Source organism: Anneissia japonica, unplaced genomic scaffold, assembly GCF_011630105.1.
Source record: "Anneissia japonica isolate Jap-2015-1 unplaced genomic scaffold, ASM1163010v1 scaffold288012_len1326614_cov192, whole genome shotgun sequence".
Lineage (NCBI taxonomy): Eukaryota > Metazoa > Echinodermata > Crinoidea > Comatulida > Comatulidae > Anneissia > Anneissia japonica.
In genome coordinates, this window is record NW_022756612.1 from 580,048 (window position 1) to 607,542 (window position 27,495).

Sequence of the window (27,495 nt, forward strand, 5' to 3'; positions counted from 1 at the left end):
GGGAAATGAGCTTTCCAGACTTCTTAAATGTCTTTCAATGACTTTTAAAGTTCTTCGAAATTCAAGGTTTTCCCCTCTTTAAAACAGTCAGGTAAATTTTTCTCATTTTTTATTTTATGTGTGTATACCTACATAAATAAATGAGTAGTTGCATGCATATTCTTTTCCATGAATCGATAAATCGCAAAAAGAAAGGGTGGTCCGAGGGTTCTCCCCCGGGAAAATTTTAAAGTGTGTTTTAATGACTTTTATGTTCTATAATTTTGATGTTCTTCAAAATTCTAAAAAAAAAAAAAAAAAAAAAAAAAAAAAAAAAAAAATCAGCTCACGGTTCCTGAAAAGGTAGGTCTAGAATTCTTTTCTTTTTCCCCTTTTTTTTTTGTTGCCCAAGGGAGAAGTCAGGACCCATGACCCCCTCCTCCAGATCCGCCAATGTGAATTGAGAGAAAATGTAACTCGGTCGGGTACTGGATAAACATTCCCTTTCCCCTCCTTCTCCTCCTTCTTCCCTCCTTCTTTTCTTGCATATCCTATCATACAAAAATCTCCAGGCATTATATAATTTTTTGCCAAAAAGTGGGGGGGCCCGGGCCCCCACGGCCCCCCCGGTTCCGCCGGCCATGTAGAAAGGAGCCGGGGGAAGGGGATTTACACTTTGACCTCTACTGTCAATCCATCTTAAATGAAATTATAAGACCCAATAAAAAAATATAATTGTTAGCACTCTATATGGAGCTCCCTAAGCTTGATCCATTAATAAATCATTATAGGTTTTGGTACACCATCTGGCATATGGTCAATCTACAAATCTTAATTGATGGTATCTTGGTTCTTGGTTGGTTCTTGGTACCACTGACATATTGTCCTCACTGTTGCGGCCATTATTGTTTAGATATAGTGTATACATAGCTTTAGCGCGGAATCGATTTGATTCTTTCTCGACACTTAAGTCGACCTACATACTTAATTAACATTCAATCAATGCTTTTCAATCGCATAACAGTAGGCCTACACATAGCTTACATTGATGTAATAAATTTAAAAATATAAGAGTTGAGGCATAAATAATTCATAGGCAGTGCTTGCCTTGTATCCAACACTAAGAAGTTTGCGGTTTGTACGTCTTATTGGAAATTTTTTGCCACATCGAAGCCATTTCAGAAACACTTAACAATTGGGTAAATGAGAGATAATTAGGTGGAATTACTTTAAAGAAGCTAAGTTGGATATAGTGCCAGGAGTCTTCAATCACGCGTCGATGACCTAGAAATTTATGATACTTGGATCTGGAAAATACTGTAGACGTAATTTTTTCTACAGAATACACAGTCATTTGAAGTATTTAAATTTTTCTTTATTTATTGTTTTTTACGTGCATTACTCTAACATCCTAGTTTTCTCGCCTCCTTTCTTGGAGGTTTAACTTTCACTTACTCTACCTCTAAACACACTGAGATTTCACTACCAAATGTGGTTTTTTTTTGCAAAGCCGATGCTTGTGTTTTCTACCTACCGTATTAGGTCCAATGTGGCCTGAGGCAATAAGGCTAGCCTGCTCATGACTGATGCTGAGCGTCTTAAACTGTGGTGGTTGACCGTACCTGTTATTCGCACTATTTCTACCCCTCCTGTTTTACTCCTACATTTTTGATGTTGATTTTTACCCACCAGAAGCACATAACCAGACATACCTACCTTTGACCTTAGCATTTGATTTGCTTAGCTTGGCATGAGCACTTGCTAATTCTGCTTCATTTTCTGGAGAACTGGATTCACTAAAACAAAATATATCAAAAGAATGGTAAACTATGTTATTAATATATATATATGTATAATATAATAGACTCTAACTCTAAAGCCACTAGTACAAAAAATAGGTGCCTCAACCAAGATTCAAACCTGAGACATTCTGCTGTCTATGCAGATGCCTTAAGATTTGAATCTAATTAAAGCATCTAATTCTTCACACTTGTGTGCATGCACAGTTAGACAGCATTCTTTGATGCATGGAAAATAACAGATATCACTATGATACACCCTCTTCTTGTAAGCATTTGAAAACAAGACGAGATCTGCGAAGAGATGCTTTTTATAAGTAAATCATGATATAATAGAGATAAACTCCAAACCGTCTTGCAGTAATGCTTTAAATATATTTAAATAAATTTTAAATGTTAAAGAATAATTATAAAAAAAATATTTTATTATTACAGTGTTACATAATTATTAGCATAACAAATTGACAGTATTGTCAGTCTGGTTAAGGATAATTAAAAGAAGTTCAAATTACATATTTGTTCCTTTATTTTGTCCTTGAACCTTTTCCTGCGATTCTGCAATCTGTGAACAAAAATAATAAATACATTTTTAAGGTGACACAATATAGTACCTAGGTGTTAAAACAGTGGTGTCAACTATAATACCATAGTTTCATTAAAAAGCAACAGATCATAATAAATCTTAGATACCACTAGCAATGTGGTAGATATAGGTAGTTAAGGACTTTGCACACTATCAAAACTACATTGCCTAGATCAAGGTTGAATCAAAACCACTTAACCACAACATAAACAAATGATTATGTTTTGTGTAAACAAATACTGTACAACACCAAGACTGTCTTCCCTAGGGCTCTAGCTAGACCACAGTGGTGTCAAATGACAAAACAGTACATACATTACCAGAGGTTTGGCCAGTAAAACGATATACACCGTCCAAAATGGAAGCCAGTGGGTGTGGCACTGAGCCAATTGGCGGGACACGCCCACTTGTGGCCACGCCCATGGGAATCCCCACTGAATATTGGTACGAAAACAATGTACATACAATCAATAAATGTTGTTTTTATCAAACGTTAATATGACTTAGCTTTAGTTTAATGTACCGGTAACATTCGATAGATTTGAAGAATATAAAGAATTTGCTAAAGGTAGACCAGGCCCAATTAGTCTAGGATGAGCTGATTAGGCCAAGCTGTCCAAGCCGTCATGGTAAATGTGGCTGTCCTAAATAATTGTAGGCCGTCCAAAAGACGGCCAGACGACTCGCTGGCTAAGCCTATGTACAGTACTACCTAATACAGCAGTATTGTAGTACACTAAATAGCATTTCCAATCTGATAGGTAGGCCTAGATGGACGCTTTCATTCACACGCACATATACAGTAGTTAAATGTGTGGGAAATCAAGGACATCAACAATCCTTTTATTTACGTTTAGTACAATTATTACAACTAATGTATATTGTAACAGAATCTTGATATTATAGCTTGCATGTTTATACATCATGCTATAATAAACCACCCTACAAAGACTCCGAAACTAAATTTGGTAGGATGCCCTCGTTTTTTTAAAGATCCATCTACTACTGTATATTTTTAAAAACATAATTTATAAGATCTAAATACTTAATAACAAATTAAGGATGAAGTATAAGTATTTGTTGTCAAATTACACGTTAATTAGGAGGAAAACATCTGATACCAAATAACAGACGGAAATACCATAGACTGTGTAGATGTTTTCTTATTGTGTTCTACATATCTTATGCCATAAATCAATGTGCCATAATTTGAATAGTCCTATACTTCAAATTTTTTTATGCTTTCGGCAAAGCACGGAAAAATTCTAAGCATGGGAAGTGATGGCCAGAAAAAAAACAGTGGTAGTTTTAATTATTTTAATATTTGGGATTCATAATTTCATATGATTTTATGCCAGTTTTATGTGAGACCTTATATTGTTTGTAGCATTTTTATGTGAATAAAAATTTAGTGAAATTCTCTCTGCTTTATATTTGTACCATTTTAATGTGATTTTAACACACTTTAATGTGATAATATTAATTCAGCTTTTTGCTGTGATTACAATATTGTCAAATAAACATTGATTAATGAATAAAATATCACATAAAAACTACTGAGATGTTTATGTATAGAAAGCTTTATGCTATGCTTAAATCATAACTAATTGTGTATTTACCACTGTGTGAGATAAATCTTACTATGAATATTATTCAACAATGTCAGATAAAAAATCCAACAGATTTGCTAAACATGCATATTAATTCATTGGTTATAGAGATTATATGTTTAGCATTGCATTTAATTTTCAAGCAGTAATTATTACTGATGCCTATTTAATGTTTATCCCATAAAACACTGATTGGTATTTATTTGTATAACTGTAGGGATGTACTGTAACTTTAGATTTAGGAAAAACTCCGAATGCCTTGCAATTATGTAAAAAATTAAAATCCAATTCGGCTTTGTTCAAACGAAGAGTAATCTTTTCATATTTAGATTTACTGAACATTTGTTGAAAGTGCTTTAAATATCAATTGTGGGAAGTGACCTTTCTGCTTGCAATTTGCCTGAGGGCAACACATTCTGGCCACATATACCAAATATAAGCTTGGTTCACGTCGAAGTTAAGTCACTTATCTAAATCAAGAAATATGATACGATTTTCCTTAGTTGCGTTTGATGTCAAGTTAGAGCCAGATAAACAGCCAGCAAGCTTCGAGGCCGTCGACGTCACACGGTGGAAAGGCTTGTTTAAAAAACGTCCAATGTATTTTACGAACCTCTAGTACTAAGGGGTATTCGTAAAAAAACTGACAAATTCGTAAACTACTGTAGATCAGGTGTCAGTTTCCACTACCTAGCCTAGCCGACCAGTACGAACCAACCGACAGTGCAGCAGCGTGGTCTATCGCAATCTAGTAGCAGACTCTAGGCCCTAACTAAATTTATTTTCGATAAAAAACAAATTATTTTAATCGCTATCATTCTCCCATTTAACAAAAAATTGTTTTAATTCACATTAAAACGCCTGTATACTTTATGGACCTTTCTGTCGTGTTTTTTTTTTTTGTAGTTTTTAGATTGCTCAATTGTGTTGTTTACATGCACCTCGCGAAAATCTAGCTTGGCAGTGTCAAATAAGTTGCTGACTTTTATTTCGTCATCGTAAACATGTGTGCTCACTTTAACGACTGGCGTTGGTGGTAGTTCGTTGAAACTGAATTAATAGTGACTATTATAGAGGAAATGGAAAAGTTTAAATTGTCAATAAATAAATAAATACAACAAATCTGATTTTATTATTAAGAATAATATACATTATCGCTTTGAAAAACATACGCAATCAGATTTTTTGACATTATTACTTGGTCGAAGATGCAAGGGGCAAAGGTCATTTGTAATATCAACTATTCGTAAAACGGACGTTTGCTGGGTTTTTACCCATAATATTATAATTTCTGAAAACTAGACTAATGAAACTACTTTGCTGCTGTTGTTAGCATTGTTGGAGTACGTTGTTGCCAGCCAGAGGATGATAATGGTGGTACAACACAACGCTGGCTTAGATGCCTACGTTACGTAATCGTGTCCTTGTAATCCGAGCCAACTTTACTGTTAAGCAAGTTAATTTATCGTTATTCTAGTAAAGTTAAGTCACTTAATTAAGTGAGTTAAACCTTTATCTAGCTATAATTGACTGGTTCACATCAAACTTTTAACTAGTTAAGTGGATCTATATCTAGATAAAAGTTCGACGTAAACCAGGCTATAAAAACCTTATAAAAAAATAACAATTTTAACCTTTTTTAAAAAGTGCCCGCGGTGCCTGCGTCCTGGAGTGAGCACCAGATGTTATCTGTTAATACAGAGACTTTTAATTGTACTGTAGAGCTAAAAAAAACTTTGTTCATATTTGTAGCCTATAGATAGGCATAACCCATAGAAATAATAAGGTAAATTTGTGTTAAATTCAAGGTCATCAAACATCACTAGAAAATGATACAACAGGCAGATCGAACTCATTTTTTTTTTCATCATACAATTCAGTTAGCCCACAGTGCTTTGTGCTACAGCATGAAAAAAACCATTAAAGAACATCTAGCCTGCAGGCACCGCAAGCTGACTTTGTTCTGAACTTGGGTGCTAGCAAGAAATAAGTTAGCAGTATGGCTATTAAATTTATATAAATTAGTAACTGTAAAACAAACACATATCTATAAAACAAACACAAGTTAAACATGATGCAAAAAAATAAATACACACATTAACCTTAATAAAATAAAAAATACTTTATAATAATTAAATAAGTTGAAAAAATTATGAACTATTCGTTAATGGCATAATAAGATTCATGATTAACTTTATGAAAACATTTTGAAAATGGTTGTAATGCTTATATTACTATGTTATTTTTTTTAAATATAAAATAATTTAAGCAAAATATTTTGTATGGAAATAAATGGCTATCAGATTGCAGTATGCCACATTTTAAATATAGGAAATATTGAAAATAAAAAGGTATTTTATTTTTACAAGTCTGATAGTCAAATGATAAACTGACTACAAATACTGCATCCGCAATAGGTAAATTATAATTATGATGACATTCAAATCAAATTTGCATGGATTTATAATAAAGATGTGAAGTGAAGTTTTAATTTTTTAAATGTGTAAACCATAATAACAGACCTGTATTTCAAATTCCCAATCAGCCCTTGATAATGAAACACACAGCAAGGTCAATTTATGTACTGTACTTACAAAATATAACAAAAATAGTTTCTTATCTGCATATTAAGTTATTATGCTGTTCCCACATAATTAATTTCCTGAGCTGCTAGTTGAAATATAAAGCTTCTCTAGAAAGGTTTTATCTGCTTTTCGCAACTTTCTAAAAACTACTTAATTACGAAAACACAGAAGAAAACAACCATTATTATTTTAAAGTAAAAAGGTATTGTGTTTACAGTGCTATGCAGTTAACCTAATTTGAATATAGATATATATATATATATATACACACACACAAATAACAGATTAATATAATATGCACTTATAAGCATTTTACAAGACAGGATCTTCGAAAAGATAAATAAATCATGATACGATATAGAGATAACTCAAAAACCGTCTTGCAGTAATGCTATAATGATATATAAATTTTGAATTTTAAAGAAGAGGAATCTGCAAGTGTGAAAAAGGTAGAAAAGGGACCTTCTGCTATCTATGCAAATGCCTTAAACAACTGGGCCATTGAGGCCATTAATCCAATTTAAGCAAATCATTCCTATATTTCTGCATACATATATATATATATATATATCTGAAATATGATGCAAGATTGTATTGGACATATCGCCTATCAACAAAAGTCCCTTTTTTCAATTGTTTGAAAGTATCCCCAACTCATAAATATATATTATACAGTAAGTAGGTTTTATATCATATCTGGTCATACTATAATCGTTTTTTTAAATTAGTAAACAAAACTCTATACATACCCCAGGACTTGCTGCATCTGCCCCAATGATTTTCTCGTTCTTTGTTTTGTAACAGTTTGATGTGCTCACAGCCCGCTTCAGTTCTCCCTGATAAAATGAGAATGAATAATTTACAATCTTTCACAAAGTGTTCTTAAATATTTATCCAGGTATTATATTTAGGTTATATTCAAAAAAGATACATACAGTACAGTGGTGGTGCCAGCGAGGGGGAAGGGTGGCCATTCCCCCCCCCCGACACAGGCCTACAGTTGCAGATCTGGTATCTGAATTATTTTTCATGATGTGTTTCTCATCGGCTTTTTTTCCCCTCTTTTTATAGCCTATACCCTAGCCTAGGATGGCTTCTTGCCTTGTACCGGTAGTAATTTGGTAATAAGGAAATTTCAAAAGTGTAACTAAACCTGCGCATTTAAATTAAAATGACGTCATTAGTTCTAAGTCGTCACAAATCGAAAGCATCCTATTATATGTGCGACGTCAATCGCCACAATATTACATTGTGATCAATCTAATAAATGATAAGTTAATTAAAAAACTTCCTGCATTGTCACTGTTAATTGGTGACTTCTTTATAATAATTGTAGCTTAAATAATTAATCCTGTTAATTGATTACATCTATATTAGTTGAAACTTAATTAATCCTCACCCTAACCTAAATACTTTTGGATAGGATAAAATTCAGTAATTACGTACGTTCCATATACATGCCCGTGCAGCAATGAATTGAAACTACCATGACTACCGTGACCTACTACAGCAATTGAATTGAATAAATGGGAGCAACTGAAGGACAAATTGATTGATACATATGTCACAACACTGAGTTGGCAAGTCATGTGACTTTGGTACAAGTCATGTGACTTTGGTACAAGTCATGTGACTTTGGTACACCGGCAGATGATAAAATAAGCATCGGTGATAACACAAGAAAACTTCTAGAAAAGAGCAATTTAACAATGAATGAAGCAATTACAGGTTGAATGAAAGTACTGAGTCAAGAATGCGGTGATAATGCGGTCCATGTCAGCCATGAGAAAGCAGTCCATGTGAGTCCATGTCAGCCAAAGATGCAATTAACAATTTGAACAATCTGATGATAAGACTGGAAAACAACAACACAGAGAAGATGCTTAAATCATGCGCTTTCTGTGGTAAATTTCACGAATGGAGTAGCAACAAAAATGTCCTGCCCTTGGGCAACAGTGTTCAAAGTGTGGGAAGCTCAACCATTTCGCCTGCAAATGTAAAATGAACTGGACAAATGCAAGACTGTTGCATATGTAACATGAGTCTAATTCATATGAGTCAAAGTGATGATAGTGAATAGATAAGGTGGAAGGTTTAGCGAACCCCTGCCATGAAAAAATAGAATTTCAGAAAAACGTAAAAGTTTTTTTTGGAGGCTTCAGTGCGGCACTTATTCGAGAGCAGCGCTTATTAAAAAAATATTGACATGGCGTTTTCTATGCCCGTTCCCATGTTACCTATCTCTCATATTCCCATAGTTCGGTATACCTATCCTAGGCTGTAATTTATAAAGATATGCTTTCATCTTATTTGTGTTAACTAAGGTATTCAATTGAAAACTGTAAACATTATATTTAAAACCCTGTTTCTCAAAGTGCACACAGGGTAATATACTCGATTTAAGCGTTGCAGCACTTATTCAAAATAGAATAATCGGTGCTTATTCCAGAGAGCGGCACTTATTTGAGAGCGGCACTTATTCAAGGATTTACAGTATGTATATTTCTTCCTAATTATATAAATTTAAAGCACTTAACCATCCCATTAATACACCTGTAACCCATGTACAGAGTAGTAAAGAAGAGAAAGTAATTAAAATACTTATCCTATCCCCTGTATTCAGAAATAAAGAAACTTGCTGACTGTAAGCATAATTAAGAGTATTACTCAACATACCCAATAACCACTAAAGGGATATTGTTAGTATATACCCAAAAAAGGCAAATGGTCAACCACTTTTTTCTTGTGAAAGGGGTAGTTAGGCCCTGTAATGTGACTCTACAAAGGGTCTTAGGAATGTTCAGCCAGAACTAGGAGGGGACCGATCCTTATAAATAGGGCTGCTGAGTTGTACATAATTACAACTTAGCTCTGCAACTTTAAAGAGAGCAGTCAGGCCCTATCTTGCTACAGTCAAAACCAAGTTGTCTTATACTTTGTTCATTGCTCAACGAATTCAGGTTGAGGAAGATTGCCCAAGTCGGAGACTGAAGGATTGGAGTCCGCTATTACAGTAGAGACTGAGAATCGCAAACTAAGAAGCAACTTTGCCAGCATCCATGCGATACCAACCAAACAAACGTTTTGACAGGATCGAACACAACCGCTGCTGTTGTCACCAAACCTTAAGTTTATGCTTATATATATTTTATAATTACTTTGTAATAAGTTAAACAATTTTGTTACATGTTATCTTAAATTAGGTAACATTCATTGTACAGATACATTGGTAACTTGATTTTATGAATATATTTCACTTTAAAGCCAGTTATCTGTGTGTTCTCGTTATTACAAGTCTAGTGCCGTCACCCCTAACTCGAACCCCGCTCAGCTCAATCTTTAGTAAAATTCTTCTGTATTGTGTCTAGAGCGGTTACACACTGTTAGCATACAGTATATCACAATTTTATTTATATTTTCTCCTCTATCCAAATGTTTTTGGCAAAATTATTTGCTAAATATGAAAACAAAATTTTATTTTTTTATACCCTCCTCTGACAATCTTTAAAAAAAATAAGTTTGTGAGACAAGGTATAAAATAAGTCTTGCCTAACAAGCAGCAGAATTATTTGAAGTGTAAGATGAACATAACAACATGTTGTAGTGTTCCACATTAGCACAGGAACAATTTGGGATGACATAAGTTGAATAAATATAGCTTGATTTTTCACTCTCACTGTAATAGAGAATACGTATTAAGATATCTAAAGAGTGATACAAATCCCCAAAAATAAGTGTTAAAAATTTGGGATGGGTCAAAACCAGAAGCATACGGTGTGATCGTAGATGTTGTACATAATCCATCCAATAGTGGTTCTCATGACATTCAAATTGTAGTGACCGAAAATGACTGTGGCTGAACATTATGCATATCAACTAGCAAAAGATGGAATGTATAACACTTGAAGGAGTTAAAAGAAGTTTTTGATAAGGCATCCATTAGTATCCTACCTAAAATTGTTGCTCTGGCCATCAATGATAAAGTTAAACCTGTTATAATGCTTACTAGACTGGTACTGTACCAGCCAAGCTGAAATTGAAAATTGAGCTGAATCGAATAGAGAAACTGGGTGAAATTTCTAAAGCCCTGAAATTCAACCCCGGCCAGTGGGCCAAATCCGGCCCACCAAAGATTTTGACCCGGCCCGTAAAACATTGTTAAAAATAAATAATTTGCCGCCCTATTTTTAGTAAATAGTTTTTCCGTTAGAGAAATGCCACCCAGGAGTGTGTCTTTTCCTGAGTGTAACTCAATATATCTAGTGGCATAGGGTATTAGTATGGGGAGGGGTAGACTAATGGGGACAATGGATTAAGTGGGGCACTGATATGATGTAATGTCTAACTATTTGCGGCACCAGCAGGTTCAGGGCATGTTATTCCGTTGTTATCATTGCTTTGAAAACTTATTTTTGAGTCTGAAAGTGCAATTTCCGGGAATGTAGAGGTATCTATGTTAAAAATGTGCTCACCTCAACCCCAACCACTGGTGAGTGGATATTTTTGTGGTAGGAAAATTTCTATTGGCAGGGTAGGATAACCTGAAATGCAGGTTTTTTCCCCCCAAAATTCTAAAAGAATGAAAAGAGAAGAAGAGAAAATTAAATTCCAATTTAAGCTTGAGAGTGCCATTTCCGACCATCTAGAGGTGCCACAATCATAAATTTTCTTGCCTCAGCCCCAAACATGGCGGGGCTGAGGTGGCATTTTCCCCTATCTGTGGAAGTTGTTCCCTGGCCCCCTTCAATTTTGAATTCACCGCTTTTAAAAGAAAATGGAAGTACACAATGTATGTCGGCCCGCTGCTGGTCTTAACAAATTGGAACTGGCCCACAGCTTAAAAAGGTTGAATACCCGGGTTCTAAAGTATTGCAACCTACTGAATGGGTCAATCCCATAGTGGTCACTCCTAAAAGGTATGGGAACATCTGTGTTTGCCTAGACTCAAAGCAGTTAAACAAAACATTGTGTAGAAAACGCTATCTTCCAACACTCGAAGACACTTTACATGAGTTGGATCGATCAACGATTTTCAGTAAAGCAAATCTGTCATCTGGCATATTACACTCGATGAAGAGTCAAGTTAATATCTTACAACGTTTTAGACTCCATTTGGCCATTACAAGTGCAACCGACTGTCAGTATCATCTAAGATGTTCCAGAAAAAGTTAACTGAAACACTTCATGGCCTAAATGGATTAGAATGGAGTGTTGCAGATGACATGGTAATTCATGGATGGATGGATGGATTTATTCGGTGTAAACACTATTAGGATATTAGAAGAAGACTTATTTCCTGTGGGGTCCTTCCGGTGGTGCGCTATTGTAACAACCATTCAGTCCTCCAACGGAAATACAAGGACAGGAGCAATGGGAACTGAACAGGGGACCAATATGATAATAAATGATGACAGAGATGAAATTGATAACTTTGTTAAATATCTGAAAGGAACCACATGATTCCAAATTGTAGCCCGTGAAAATGAATTAAAAACTCCATGTGGGTCCTCCAACACCTCTGCTCTGAACAAATAGAGTTCTCTCTCTTTTATCCCCCAGGGTATTAGACAGTTCAACTCTGACTTTGGTAGATAGATTGACACAGGGTTATGAAATAGGAAATAAGTATTTTAATTATTATCTCATAACTCCATGAGGTCAGATTCTTTTAAATGGTTGTTCGCCAATTCCTTGAAATTCCTTGAAATGTCGTCATCTTACTAATTTTATTGTTACTTTTTCTCTGTGGTGAGTAAAGCATTGTTATTAAATTACATAATGTGTTGTGTTGACTAATTTGTGCTTACTGTTTGTATTTAATAATAATAATAATAATAATAATAACAATAAATACAAATCTTTTTTAATTGTACACTGTGTATGCATGAGCAATATAATTCACACTTTTGGATAAATAAAAAATACTTTGACTTTGAGTATGAATTTAACCTACATCGATGCTAAGATGATTTTATCTGATGCGTTGTCGAGAGTGCCATTACACAGCACTGAAGATAGGCCTACTGTATTTGCTATCATTAACCTATCATTCATTTCAGTAATATTTATTAACCCTTTCACTGCTGGGCCTTTTTAGGAAGAAGGTTATTTTTAAATAAATGCCAAAAAAAAAGACTAAAAGAGGTTATTTTGAAATTGTTTTTGAGTGTTGCAGTGGGAAAAATGTTGGCCTATGGGAAAAAATTGAAATTAGAATTTTTTAATTAGGTGGCATTGTGACCTTGGTGTGGCCATATTGGAAATCCCTATTTTCATAAATCTGTAAAAAAAGATAGAAATTTTTATGGGATGCTGTTTTTTTTCACTGGATAATGGTGAAGATACATAAAATGAAAAAAAAAAATCAATAGTTTGAATTATTTTCATCATTCTATTCTAAAACAGACAAAAATCCATGTTCGGCAGAATCATGAAAAAAAAATTCCAAAAAATCAATTAGTCATTACTCCATATAATTCAGTAGAAATTACATCCAGTTCATAGAAACAACTATAGAGGGTGCTGCAGTACAGGAACAATTTTTAAAAAGAATTATTTTCATGCCCCCGGTAGTACCGGGGGCACGCAGCAAAAGGGTTAAGCCTTTGGATGAAATAAGAAAGACAAGATGAGACACTGTGTCTGCTCAGCAAAATAGTCAAAAGAAGTTGAATTCCAGACAATGTGGTAAGCGATGAACGATCACAATTCTCATCAAAGCTTTTAGTACAGGTTGGGGATTCCAGCAAGTCATGTCTAGCCTGGGCAACAGTCAATCCATGGGGCAGCAGAAGCTGCTTTCAAATTAGTTAATGACTCATAAAAAATGTTGGCTTTTTTTTCTCATAACCAAAACCAACTCCAACTCTTGCAGAACCTGATGCAAGTCTGATCAAAACCCCAGAACCTGATGCAAGCATGATAAAGCAGCAGAACCTGATGCGAGCATGATCAAAGCAGCAGAACCAGATGCAAGCCTGATCAAAGCTGCAGAACCTGATGCAAGCCTAATAAAGCAGAACCTGATGCGAGCCTGATCAAAGCAGCAGAGCCTGATGCAAGCCTTATCAAAGCTGCAGAACTTGATGGAAGCCTGATAAAAGCAGCGGAACCTGATGCAAGCCTGATCAAAGCAGCGGAACCTGATGCGAGCCTGATAAAAGCAGCAGAACCTGATGGAAGCCTGATAAAAGCAGCAGAACCTGATGCGAGCCTGATCAATGCAACAGAACCTGATGCAAGTCTGATCAATGCAGCAAAACCTGATGCGAGCCTGATAACGCAGCAGAGCCTGTACTAGCCTGACCAAAGCAGCAGAACCTGATGCTAGCTTGATCAAAGCAACAGAACTGATGTTAGCTTGATAAAAGCAGCAGAACCTAATGCAAGTCTGATCAAATCAGCAGAACCTGATGCAAGACTGATCAAAGCAGGAAAACCTGATGCAAGCCTGATCAAATCAGCACAAAAGACGATCTTTATGGTGGTCTGTTGACACAGTTACCAGTAGTTTATTCAATATTTAGACGGTACTATTTTCATGGTGATGGGTTTCTATTTTTTGCAATAATTCATCATAGTTGACTTGTATTGGAATCAGTTGGTGTGGAAGATTTTTTTTATTCCTCTTTCCCCCATCGTACAGGCCTAGACCCCTTTGTCCGATGCCACAATGAGGTTGTATGTCCAAAAATAACAATTTTGGCCATGTAAGCCAATAAAACTCGGGGATTTTGGGACCCTGATAGAGGCTCTAGATGGCCCCTTGGTTCGGACCCCACTGCAGAACCCCTTGTCGGCAAATTTCTGGAGCCACCACAGCAGCATGCACTATTGAAAATAAATTTAATATGTTAAGTTAGTGTGAAGGGCAACATTGTTATTATTAGTTACTGTTAAGATACACTGTATTGATACAATTCCTATATTACCCTTAAGTTTGATAACTCGGCCTCCATCTTAATGACTTGGGTTTTCTCCAGAAACAGCTGCTCCCTAAAGTCCAAAGATTCGGCCTCTGCAATGATGGCTAACTGTTCCGCATTGAGACGTAGACTACGTTCTTGGTCTAATACTGTCGTAAGTTTATCAATCTCATCTTTCTGGTGCTGATTTATCCCAAGTAGATTCTGGCATTTAAGGCAGTCCATGCATGCCCTGTCCGTTTGTGTTTCCACATCGCTTTTTGCTTGTGTGTAAAAATTACTACGGCCGCATTGTATCTCTTTTGTTGCTCCATTGCTGTAAAGAATTACCTTCTTCTTGTTAAGGAAGAGTGTTGAAAACTTCTTGTCCATTCGCCTACCGGGTTGCAGTATCTAGTTCAACAATGAAAATAACAACCATAACAAGTAATCTAATTAAAATAATAATAGTGTGTCAATGGTAAAATAGAATGTAGTACAAAAAGCTTTGAATCAAAATACATCATAGAATAGAGGGCATCCTTCAAAAGAACGTAAAGGCATTCATAAATAGGGCGCCCCCATCTTGTGGTAGTACTTTTTTTAGCATGTCATTGCGTGCATACAAAATCAGGGCAGTCGACCTCTTACAATTTTACACTCTTTGGTTATACCTACTCTGCCTATCCATCTTATATACTACAATATATATTGTTTTATGTTTAGAATTTAGAATTTTTTTTTCTTTTTTTTTTTTTTGCTACCAGGGACACATTTTTGTTAATGCTTTTTGATGAAAGGAACAAAAACAATTTAGTTACAAAAAAGAAACTTAATAGGGCCTATGACTAAGAGGTATATCAGTACAGTCTGACAAGATCTTGTTTGAATAGAAAATACCCAATACCCAGAATGCCAAAAGCCAGATTTCTGACTTAATACCAAATTCCAGTTTGCTAAATGTGAGATTGGAAACTCGGATATTGCTAATTCTATTAACACAATCACCCCCTCCCCTCCCCACCCCCCAAAAAAAAGCATGCCATCCCCACCAAGTTGCCTCATTGAAAAAAATCATGCTCAAGTAGAAAAAAAATTCACTATATTTTGCGAGGTAGTTCCCCTCACTTAATCATTGAGCTCCCAACTTCATCTTTGCACCATCCACCAGCCCCCATTTCCAAATGCCTAAATACACTACTGCCCTACAGTAATTTTTGGCTAATTCTACGTTGTAATACATTTTACAACATACAGTACTGTAATATGCTAAAGAATTTTTTATAAATACTTTTTTTTCAGAAGTCCCACCTAAAATCCTAGATGCCTGTTGTGAACATTTGAATCAAAATTAAGTTATTAAGTTAAATGTGAAAGTCACAGATTGCGATCATAAATGAGTTATGAAATACCGAACAATGCACTCTACCCATTTCCACAATTTTTTTTTTTTTTTTATAACAGAAGGGGTTCAGTATCTAATAGACTTTAAATGACAAGTTTAAAATCATGCGTCCTCCATAGGATCTAAGCCAATTTTGCTGATTCTTGTTTGGTAAATGTCAGATTTTCAACTCAATAATCTCAATTCCCAGGTTACCTAATGCTAGATTGTTAACTCTCACTTTGCCAAATACTTTCCATTAGGAGGGTAGTAAACTTGTCCAAAACTCAACTAACATTCCCTCCCTCCTTCAAAATATTTCTGAACACTACCTGCAGATCAAAAGATCTGAGGAGTTTCTCACTTTTAAACAAGTATATTTAGCCATGAACTTAATTAAGAAAAAACAGGATTTTATGAGCTGAAAATCTTGAATTGACATATCTTTATCAAAACTGGAAATAACATCAATTATGTTATAGTCAGGCACACATGATTATTAGCTATATTTTTGTCATTCATAAGCTATGATTCAAAATTTAAAATTAGAAATTTATTGCATAAAAATTCATCTATCAAAAATAAAATCGAGGATAATATAGAATAGTAAACCATCTATGGTTTTAAAAAAGATAGAAAATATTCTCAGAGTATATTAAAACATTAAATTACTCATTTAAAAATGTAGTACAGATCAATCATGATTTTGTGTATACTGACTTTACAGACTAATTTATTCTACAAAACTCCTTACATTGACTACCAGCCAATCTATGGGTATGCAATGAATACACTGAAGAACCATATTAATTATTCATCATTTGGCGAGCAAAACATTTTGTCTAATACTGAATTATATTATACTATCCAAGTTTATTACGGCAACAGACACAGAATAAGAAAATCATTCTTGAGAGTGCGAGATGGAAAGCAGCACAAGAAACTGCAGAATAAATGCCGATATAAAAGTGGGAATTAGTTCTCTGTACATTAAATTTTGTCTTATTAATCAATACTTTTCAGTAATAGGCCTACTTCTATATTATTTTATTATTTTGTTAGCTTTGTTTCTACTATAGACAATAAATTAACATTATTGACAAATCTGTGCAAGTTTTTTGGAAAGAAACTATAACAGCACCACACCGTTTTAACTATATATGGTCATGTACTTCTGGCATGTGTCCTCCACAGTTGCAGGGGATATCATTTTTATCTTACCTGTTCATTTAATAGAAAATAAATGGTTGCAAATATTTTTTTCAAGTAAATCCATATACAAATTTAACTTTGAAGAATGAAAATAAATCACCTTTCTTTCAAATCTACAGTAATAGTTAATTAGTTTCTATAGATATATAAGAATCAATTTACCACAAAATGAAACTTACCTTAAAATTCTAATTCAGTTTAAATGATATAAAACCTGTAGCTTAATTGTATACTATGGCCGACTCTAAAACAATAGTAACCAGTTAAATGATATCACGCTAAACTCTTTGACTAGGACTTGGCTTAGATGTGCTGCAGCAGAGGAATAATCACATGTGCTGCGGATTGGACAGGAACTGGCATTTGCCTTGATAATGGCGTTGCATGTTCTTAATAGGATGTGCATCTTGTACATCAAGAGGCTAGGGTGAGTCACCCAATTTGCACTTAGCTACAGTAAACTTAACTTGTAATAGGCACTGTCAGCTCACTGGCAAAAATAAATTTATAAAAGATTACGTTCAAACTCAAGTTTATTGATCAATAAAAAGTTAAATTTTCCTTTTTTTGAGGTTTAATTAATTTATTAAATATAAGAAATGTATAAAGTGTACAAGTTTAGAACTTTTCATCAGATTTTAGGTCCGATGAGGAGTGCTAGAAATACCTGGCTGATTGATTAATAGATCTTTTTTGTGCTGATCGCTATAGATCCTTTTTTGTATCGGCAGCCGTTAGGGCCAATTATTTTAATTATTATTAGTTTCGATGAGATACTCTAGAAACACTTGGCTGATTGATTGACAGATCTTTTTTTTAAGAGCGGCCGATAGGACCAATTATTAGCTCCGATTAGGAGCTCTAGAAATACCCAGCTGACTGATTAATAGACCTTTAATGTGCTGAATAATAGATTTTTTTAGTATGGGCGGCCGTTAGGGCCAATATACTCTACTGCCTCTATTATACTGCCCTCATCAGAGCTTTCAAGATTACCACCTCAGCCCACCATGGTTGGGGTTGAGGTGAGAACATTTTAAAGAAATAGTTATCTCTAGATGATCGGAAATGACACTTTCAAATAGTAAAATACATCACCATCACATCACCATTATAATATAGTAAAAATGAAGCGCCAACAAATTTTCATGATCCTTCATCAGCTTTTTTCGGTAACCACAGAGATCTAATGTGTGATGTACGGTACCATAGAAAATACAACTTAAAAACATGTCTTTGATGTACATATTTACCTTACCTACTTCAAAAGTGCGAGTCCACACTCATCTCAGCCCCACCACAGTTGTGGCTGAGGAGGTAAAATTTGGGGAAATTGTACCTCTAGATTGCTGGATATATACACTAATGTAAAATTCATTATTATCGACCTAATTAATCGGTGTGATGTACCATAGAAAATGAAACTTAATTGTCTTTGATGTATTTACTTTACCTACTTCATTTGATCTTTGCACGCTTTTTCTTATACTTCTAAAAATATAATAAAGGTACGCGCACTCGAATCTTTTATGATAGGTAATTCAGATGTTTGTGGGCAGAGTATACCAGTGTCTTGCTATAAAATAAGATTTACTCTGGCTGTAGGCTACCGCGCTCTTTCGCTAAAACCTGGTTGGTTATTTTTCTTAATAGAATTTTAGGGGAGTGCGACCGCACCCTCTGCACCCCTTCACTGCATCCAGCTGCACCCCTTCCCTGCATCCAGGGGTTAAATATGGTAAATGTAAAAAAATTAATCATTAACAAAAAAAAAGGGAAAACAATTTTCAAAATTGATAAACCAAGTGGGAAAATAACACTTCACTGGGTCGGGAAATGTTCCAGTAGAAGTTGAAAGTTAAAGTATGTGCACCAGTGGTACAATAATAATAGCGAGCTGCTAATATTGTCATAATCAACACTTTTTTTAGATTAAAGTTGCTGACAATATGAAAAACCTCGTGAGGTGTAACAGTAACTGGTTCTAAAAAAAAATAGAAATTATATTTTTCTGGCCTAAATAATCACTAATAGGCTTTTAGGATACTGGGATATTTTGAGCAAGTCAAGGACCAACGCAAGCGAAGAAATCATTTAGGGTTTCACATATTTCCATTTTGATTATGGATTATATTGCCGTTAAATCTAAGCTGGTAGATACACAAGCTTCTGGTTCTATTCTTCATTACATACCTAATTCCTTGCTAAGTACCTTTAATATCACTGGCAGCAGCTAAAAAATTATCTGAAAAGTAGTTTTTCTTTGCTTCTCGTATTTGAGATGCTAGGTTATTTCTGTAGACTTTATATTAATTAGTATCATCATCAAACAAGTATATAATTTCTTATTCGTTTTAATACAGCTTAATAAATATTCAGTTAACCAGGGTCTAATAGCCAAACCTTTTACATTTCGTTTTATGAGTAAAATAATTAGAAAACGAGACTTAAGATATTTTGACATTTCTGTCAGTCATTACAAACTCCAGTCACTAACATAATAATAGTTGTTCTTAGAACTTCATTATGTTTCTATTGAAATACATAAAAGACTACACAGTGTTAGCACATTCCGTGGTCAAAGAAGGGGTTCATTGCATACAATAAAAGAAACATCTGATAACTTAATTCTGAAAATTGGAAAAGGGTGAATATTGGAAAATACATTATCAATTGGGGTTGCCTTTTCTTCAGTAATTCCTATCAGTTTAGTAACAAGGGGTATTAAGTTAAAAGAAGTTAGGGTACTAAGAAATACATTGACATCAATACAAGTCGTATTTTACTCGAGATTAGTATTGAAGTCACCAATAATGTATAGCCGTTTATTAATATGCAATGATTTGACAGAATACTATCAAATTCTTCAGTAAACAATTTAATATGATCACCTGAGGACGGTGTACAACCGCAACGTAGTTACTAGATTCGCTTACAATTATACGGCATGGTACTTTATTTTAAATAAATAAAGCTTCAATGTTAAAATAGGTGTAGACTTATCTGATTTAATTCATTTAATGAGAAATTGATCGGAACATACATTCCAGTTCCATCTCCCAACACAGTTTGCCTACATGTGGTAAGTAAATAATGACTATCAAATTGATACATATTAAGAGTTGAAGATTTATAATCTATGTTGCGGATATCCCAATAACAGCAACTGAAGTCAGCACCCTGTAAAAAGTGATACATTTTGTTGAAGCTTTTACTAATGCTAAGAATATTCATGTGCAGTACTGGAAGGAGTCGACTGATTGGCAGCAGTAGTTCAGGACAGATGTATCATCTTCATTGATCGTACTATTAAACTTGCAGGTTGTTGATGATTCAAGATTGGCATGAGCGTAAAATGAGTCTAGTGATGAGTCCGATGAAATTGCATCAGAATCATAATCTATGTGAGAAAACCTTGCTATGAGTTTTTCTCTTTACCTTAATGGTTTGGTTCCGCTGTGCATAGGTTTACGGTTAGCTATACGGAGTGTCCTTATTTAGGTCCACATGTTGCCGGGTAGTCAACTGGTGGAATGATTATTCCATATTGTTGTTTAGCTCTGTAGCTAAGTAACTGTGTTTGCTTTTGATGTGGCCTGGATTCACATCTAAAATTTGGTTTGTTAAGTTTATCATTGGTCCAGGATTCATTGGTCCAGGATTGCTGGACACTTCGCCCCATGTCAAAATGTCCAAATTAAAACTAGAGATAGAATTGCCATAATAACCGATTCACGATTTAAAGTATCCTTTGCGGATAAGAGAGTAACATAGAATCGATATTTGCAGGTCGCTGGTACATGTTAAGATTGGAAACTGGAGGATGCGATCACTCACAATCAAATTAATAAAACACAAAGCTAGCACAATCCAACCTTCTCGGATTGCCATGGTGCGATGAAGCGATTAATTCAAGTCTGTCACAATATATATATGTTATATATTTATATAGCGCTTAATGTCAACAAGGCCTCTAAGCGCTTCACATTACTACCCCTGGTTACTGGATTAGACGCCTATGGAACACAAACTGTTCCATAAAGTTGCAGCAGCTACATCAGCGCATTTTGGCATTTAACTCTACCAGGTACCCATTTATACTCCTGGGTGGAGAGAAGCAATGTAGATAAACGAATGAAACGACAGGTTACTCCTGTCTTTATGTTTTTTATATGACGGGTGAACGAATATATGTGCCTACTTTTATTGGTTTTGAAATATATGATCGAAAACGACCGGCCTACAAAATAACGTCCTAATTCCTTCAAACGAGTAGTCAAGTAGAAGACAAGAATTTATGATGTACTCACTGTCAGTTAAAGATCGTCTCCACAAGTGCTTGAAGGTAAAATTTGGCATATTCCAGTTGCTACCTTTCAGTGCAATATCATCATGACACCTTAATGAATAAAATCCAATTTTACTTAAAAGATTTGAAATCGTAAACAATATGTTCAATATAGAAAAAACTTATTTAAACGTACAGGCTTTTCATGCTCTTTAGAAATGAAAAAACAACCATGCAGGTATAAAAAATGACACTTGTTGTTTGACTATAAAATGTAGTCTTTGATTGTAATAGATTGAACTTCTCCAACTAGACAACTATTTTTCAATGGCAGTCCATAGCATACCCTAAAATTTTACCCTACGGTCCGCCACTGTTTGCGACCACTTGGTTCTATATTGGTTGGAAAGATAGCAGGGCATAAGAATAAAATTTCTTATTGTACTGTATTGTAAACGTGGCCTTTTGGCAGGCAATTGTTGATGACACGTACTTTACATACAGGCATACCTTTGATCAATTGAGAGCAGCTTTTGTTATCACTTTCCTCTTGTGTGATCAATTCCTCTAAAAGAAAATAAACATATATATTAACAGAGGTAAATCAAACAATGGTTGAAAAATAAATTAATAATTCAATAAACAAATACACAATAGTATTATAGCAGTATATAAGTTAATATCTGACTCGGGTGACTGCGTGATTGTAGAAATGTTACCCTTGTTTTAATAATATATATTATAAGTCAGTTGTGATATCATCATCATCACTTTCTTATATCGCACATCAAAAATTTGAAATGAACTTCCAAATGAAACAAAAACTAACCTTAAAGAAATAATATTAGTTTCAAACATTCTATAAATTTGAAAGTTTTACTTTTGACTGTTGCAAGTAATTTTCTTATGAACACTCAAGCACTAATTTGATATAGTGCCTCCAAATGAAAGCTGGGTTACTTTACCAAATCCCAGTTTGCTGAATGCCAGTTTGGCCGACTCAAAACCATGAATCCCAGTTTGCTGAAAACCAGTTTGCTGAAAGTAAATTAAAAGCAATAAAACATTAATAGCATAAAATTTACAATGTGGGGCACTCTCTTACCAGTTATATTATAATAAATAGCGGCTTATTGTAATGATTCTTTTTGTTTCATTCTGTAAATCGGCAAACAGAAAAAAAAAAAAAATTAAATAATTTAAATAAGATAATAATATGTAGACCTAAGGGCAAATATGTAGACCTAATTATTTATTTATTTACTTTTTGTTTTTTTGTCGCATCATTTATTTTAACTGCATAAAAGCATAAAAACCAAATGCTCACAAAATATAAAGAAATTCAGCAGACTTTTAACTCTTCCAATTGATTAGATCAGACATTGGGATCGCCATAGAGTTGAAAATGCAAAGCCTATTCTTTAAACTTGTTTACTGTAGCTAAAAATAAACAGCTCGCTAGCTGTGGTTAAAAATAGACAACACTGCGATCCATCCCTAAAAAAACCCTCCCAGTGGGCAGATCGGATCGTTAATTCACAGTGTGAAGACTCGCGTGTTCCACAGCTGCAGCTAAAAATAGGCAACACCACAGTATGTCCCTAAAAGACCCTCCCAATTGGGCGTATCAGATCGTTGATTCACAGCATGAAGACACATGTTCTACAGAGACTCGCTGATAAAGATAACTCGTTACATAATGCATTACAAGTGGGCGGTCATTTTTGTGATGGATGTGTTTGGTTGGATTGGTTGTTGTCTTGGGCAAAAACTAACCTATGACATCAAGAAAGAAAGTTTAGGCAGAGGCTGGCCTAGCTCGAGGTAGAGATCAAAGCCTAGGTGCCTGCCTACTGATTGGGATGTTCCCTCCTTTTGATGCTCGAGTAATGTCGAAATATAGGCCTAGTTTTGGATAGGCCATTGAATCACAGGGCAGTTGTTTAAATGCATCTACCACTTCGAAAAATGATGTCATGTTCATTCTGTTTATGCGCACAGGAATCCCTGGGTATAATCCCATCCCTCCACTGAAAAAAAAAAAAACACCTCCTACCCTTATCAATTTAAAAAAAAAAAAAGAGTGATAAACTAATAATTTTTTCTATATGCTCTAAAGAAAACTAGATTTAAGTTGTCCAGCAACTGAAAAAAAATGTGTGCCCCACCCAGTTTCGAACTGGTCATTACAGGCATGCTTGACTAAGCCCTCATTAATTTTTTTTTTTTAAAGTGATAAGCTAATAATTTTATGTCCAATCCACAATGATCTATAAAATCATATCTACAACTTATGTGCTTTTAGAATATGTAATAAATTGTGGGTGTCCAATCCCAAGGAGCTGTAACTGATTAAATATAGGCATGATTTTGGCATATGTTCACAGCATGTCGACACAAACGCGCGCAGTGATTTAAATGTTTTATGCCCATTGAATATGATTTAGAAATGGCAATTGGTTAGGTTGATATGATCGATAATGTAACACATCATAAAAAAACTGAACTGTGCGTTGATGACGTCACACATGACTGATCACATTGAAAGTTTATTGTAACTATTCCGGGCCAAGACAAATGATCATGGAAATTTTCAATTCCTCATGACAATTTTGAGATACCATGGGGAGAAAGAAAGAATTAAACAAAAAAAAAAAATCGCTAAATGCGGATCACCAATAAATTAATGAATAATAATCTACAATTATACACACATGCCAGTGCCAGAAATTTGCCAACAGGGGTCCAACAGAGGGTTGGAATAAAGGGCCGACTAAATCAAAAATGGTAACCAGCATCGTTGTTTTCCAATATTTTGCCTTTTAATACGGCTCCACCCTGACCCAACTATCCTTTTTCAAAAGCACAGTATGCTGTACTTTTGTACAACGGTGATGGCAAGAATCGGCAAACTGGGTTATCATGATTTCAGTGAACTGGACTCGGTAAACTAAGTTTTGACGAACTGGGTGTCGACAAACTGGTTAACATGAATGAGGTTTACAATATCGACCTAGACAAGGCCTAGATAGTTATGAGGTCAAGTCAACTGACTTAGAGAATAGAAGTAGGAGCCATATTTCCTTCAAAAATTTTTTCAGGAAAAAATGGCACCTTTGGTTTCTATTTTCTATACGGTCCTCAGAACTTGACTATAATTGCTTTATAAGTTAGTCACCCTGCTTTATATACAAATATACAACAATGTAGTATTGATGATGGCTTATGATGACCATCAATACTATTATGCAATTATAGTATTGATAATGACTATGATGATAACAACAGCAATAATAAAAAAAAAACAATAGCAACAATATACTACTACTACTACTATATAAGAATAATAATAATAATGATAATAATAATAATAATAATTGCCTGTTATTTTGATCTTTTTTTATTCTCTCTATAGGGCAATTGTTTTGCCAAGCTTTTCCTAATTGTGCTGCATCACTTTTGATTGACCTTTTTATTTATATATGGTGTTTGCTTAATGGTGGCCTACTCCACTCCACACTGTTGAGATCATGCCTCACAGTTGAGAAACAGTTCATTTTCAACATTGAGGAACTTTACTGAAAAAGTATGATTTTGTCTTTATTGATTGGAGTCACATGGGAAGATAAGTAATGCAACACAGAATGAAGAAAGTGTGTGATCAAAGAAATAAGAAAACTAAAATAATAATAATAATATACTTATTTTTACATGGATACACTAATAAGCAATTAGTAGAGATCCGCATATTACGCTATAGGAAAAATATTATACAGTATGTTAGATTTAATGCATGAAAAAATATCCTGAGGGCCTGCAAGGCCCGAAGGAAATTTTTGAATGCATTAAATCTAACCTAAGTATAATAACTTTCCGCTAGTGAACGATGCTTGCTCTAGTAATTGCTTTATAAGTCAATCGCCGTCTTTTAATGTTAGTTTTTTTAACCAACTGTGTTGTACCAGTCATCGGTTGCTATAGTGATATGACCAGTATACTGTGTGCGTATTTATATTTTGTGCGTATGCTGATTTGTGCTCCTGCAGTAGGCAGCGCCTAGGCGATAACTACAAATCAGCAGTACTGTATGGATACAATGTATAACTAGGCCTAGGCTATTTTGTAATTTGTATTGTGTTAGAAGAACTTGTTTGTTATTTTTCACATTTGTCAAAGAAATAAACATTTTTCAATGCATTCAAGACAGAATATAGTCACTGTCACTAACTTTTTGGTCGGTGCAGACAGGTAAAAAATCTTGGGATGATTTCATAACTATGCTATACGGCCTAGGCTAGTAGTAGGAGGAGGCCTCGGGGGCTCTACATTCAATTTTGTTCCTTGAGTCTTTAAGATAGGTCTAGAATATTCCTATTAAACATTCAGTTGGTTTGGAATTAGGGTTCATTGATTCATGGAATTGCTTAATTGTTCATACTTAATATTGAATTTAAAGTAGCTTTCTTTGGGTTCTAGTATAACCTTGTTTTATGAAAGAAATTTTCAACTAGATTTGAACTCGTCACTAAAGACGAGTTTGGTGATCTGCCGTACTTTGACCCTCATAAAGTGCACACGGTGCTGATTGAAAAGTTTCATAATATGCTAAAATATTCTGTAACTAGTTTTTTTAAAAAGAATAATCTTCAACATTTTAAAAGATTTACGCATGCGTACACGTACAGCTTCACGCCCGTGAGCACGGTAATGGCACAAAGAGTGACTCCTGATATGAATACAGTGTCAGGAACACAAAATATGTAACAAAACATGATTTCCAGCTTCAGTACGTTCTGTGTGCGTGGGAATGAACGTATGGTGCGTAAATATGGAAAGTTTTGGAATGCAGAAAATGACCCGAAACGTTTAAACTATCTGAATAGTGATATTGAGAATTTTGAAATTTTAACATACGCACACGTCACGATGTGTGCGTGTACAGTAATGGCACACGAAATTAAATATTGTCGTGTTTTTAAAACCGTTTGTTAGTTAATAATGCCACACAAATTTTCCCTTCATATAACCTATATATATATGTAAGTCTGATAGCGTCGAAATACAATCTGCCGCCCTCTCTGTTTTCTATTTTTTACATCTTTTAAGAATGAGAGATAAGAATGCTCTAAAAATTCATTCGTTTTAAACATGCAAAATTAAAAATAAAGGGACACGTCCGAAAGAGAATTGAATTAGCTATAACATACTCACAGGTGGGAGACAATCAATCAAGATAAGCGAGATAAGTTCAAACGAGTATAAAAAGTAATGACAAACTCAGAAAATAAAAAACTCAGATGATAATGTGCTAAAGGTCGGAAAAAGAAAAAGAGGAGTAGGACTAGGTATAGACAAATATGTAAGAAGAGTAAAGTTGAAAATGTACTGTCTATCCAGGGATCAGAGCTCTCATCTGTCCAAGAGAAATACTGTATCCTCATTTTGATATTGACCTAAGAAGAATGTGTTTCCACTCTGCAGCTCAAATCATGCCAACAACCACAGTCCCAGGATTGACTGGAGTATTGATTGCTATAAAACGAAAATCTTATAATATAATTATTAGGGGTGCTTATTCAAATTAGAAGGGGCGCTTATTCAAACGGGCGCTTATTCGCGCGAGTATGGTACTTAAAAAAAAAAAAAATCCGACCAACCGACGGTCTCGATTTTTTCCATTTAGGGGCAACACAACAATGTGTCTAGGCTTGACGATCATGAATTTCTTGATTTAATGCATGCCCGGTAAAGGTAATTTTGTATTCTAACCCTTAAGCTTGGCGTTTATAATATAGTTTAATACGATTACTATAAATATACAATAGAGTTTGCAAAATTTTTTATTATAGTAAAAATATCATTCATCAAACTTGGGCACGGGTTAGTGTATGCTGTGTACGGGTTGACAAAAAGGTGTGTACGGGTCGACCAAAATGTGGGTACAGTTTGTGCGTACGGATTGGCATGGGTTGACCTGTATTCGTTTCAGGCCTATACTATTTCAGGTATGCCTATTACTTTACAGAATTTAAAGGTATTTTCAGGTATGCCTATTACAGAATGCCTCTGGCACATCACCTCACTCCCTATCTGTAGTATCACATCTTTATCCTTAATTCTAGGGAATTTATGTCGTGGGTCACAAGACCTG

General features: G+C 34.7%; 1 protein-coding gene across 4 annotated transcripts in view; it reads right to left on the reverse strand.

Annotated features, from left to right (window-relative positions):
* LOC117124293 overlaps positions 1-27,495 on the reverse strand; it is a 50,907-nt gene that overhangs the window by 16,052 nt on the left and 7,360 nt on the right. For 2 of the 4 annotated variants that reach the window (XM_033270476.1, XM_033270477.1), the window contains 7 exons: positions 22,310-22,382; positions 21,855-21,911; positions 21,367-21,455; positions 14,488-14,874; positions 7,306-7,392; positions 2,291-2,340; positions 1,696-1,775 (listed from right to left, as the gene is read on the reverse strand). In XM_033270476.1, coding sequence (XP_033126367.1) covers positions 1,696-1,775; positions 2,291-2,340; positions 7,306-7,392; positions 14,488-14,853 — 583 coding nt within the window. In that variant the 5' untranslated portion in view covers positions 14,854-14,874; positions 21,367-21,455; positions 21,855-21,911; positions 22,310-22,382. Of the gene's footprint in view, positions 1-1,695; positions 1,776-2,290; positions 2,341-7,305; positions 7,393-14,487; positions 14,875-17,235; positions 17,404-21,366; positions 21,456-21,854; positions 21,912-22,309; positions 22,383-27,495 lie in introns of those variants that run through there. The other 2 variants (XM_033270478.1, XM_033270479.1) reach the window with 2 other exon arrangements.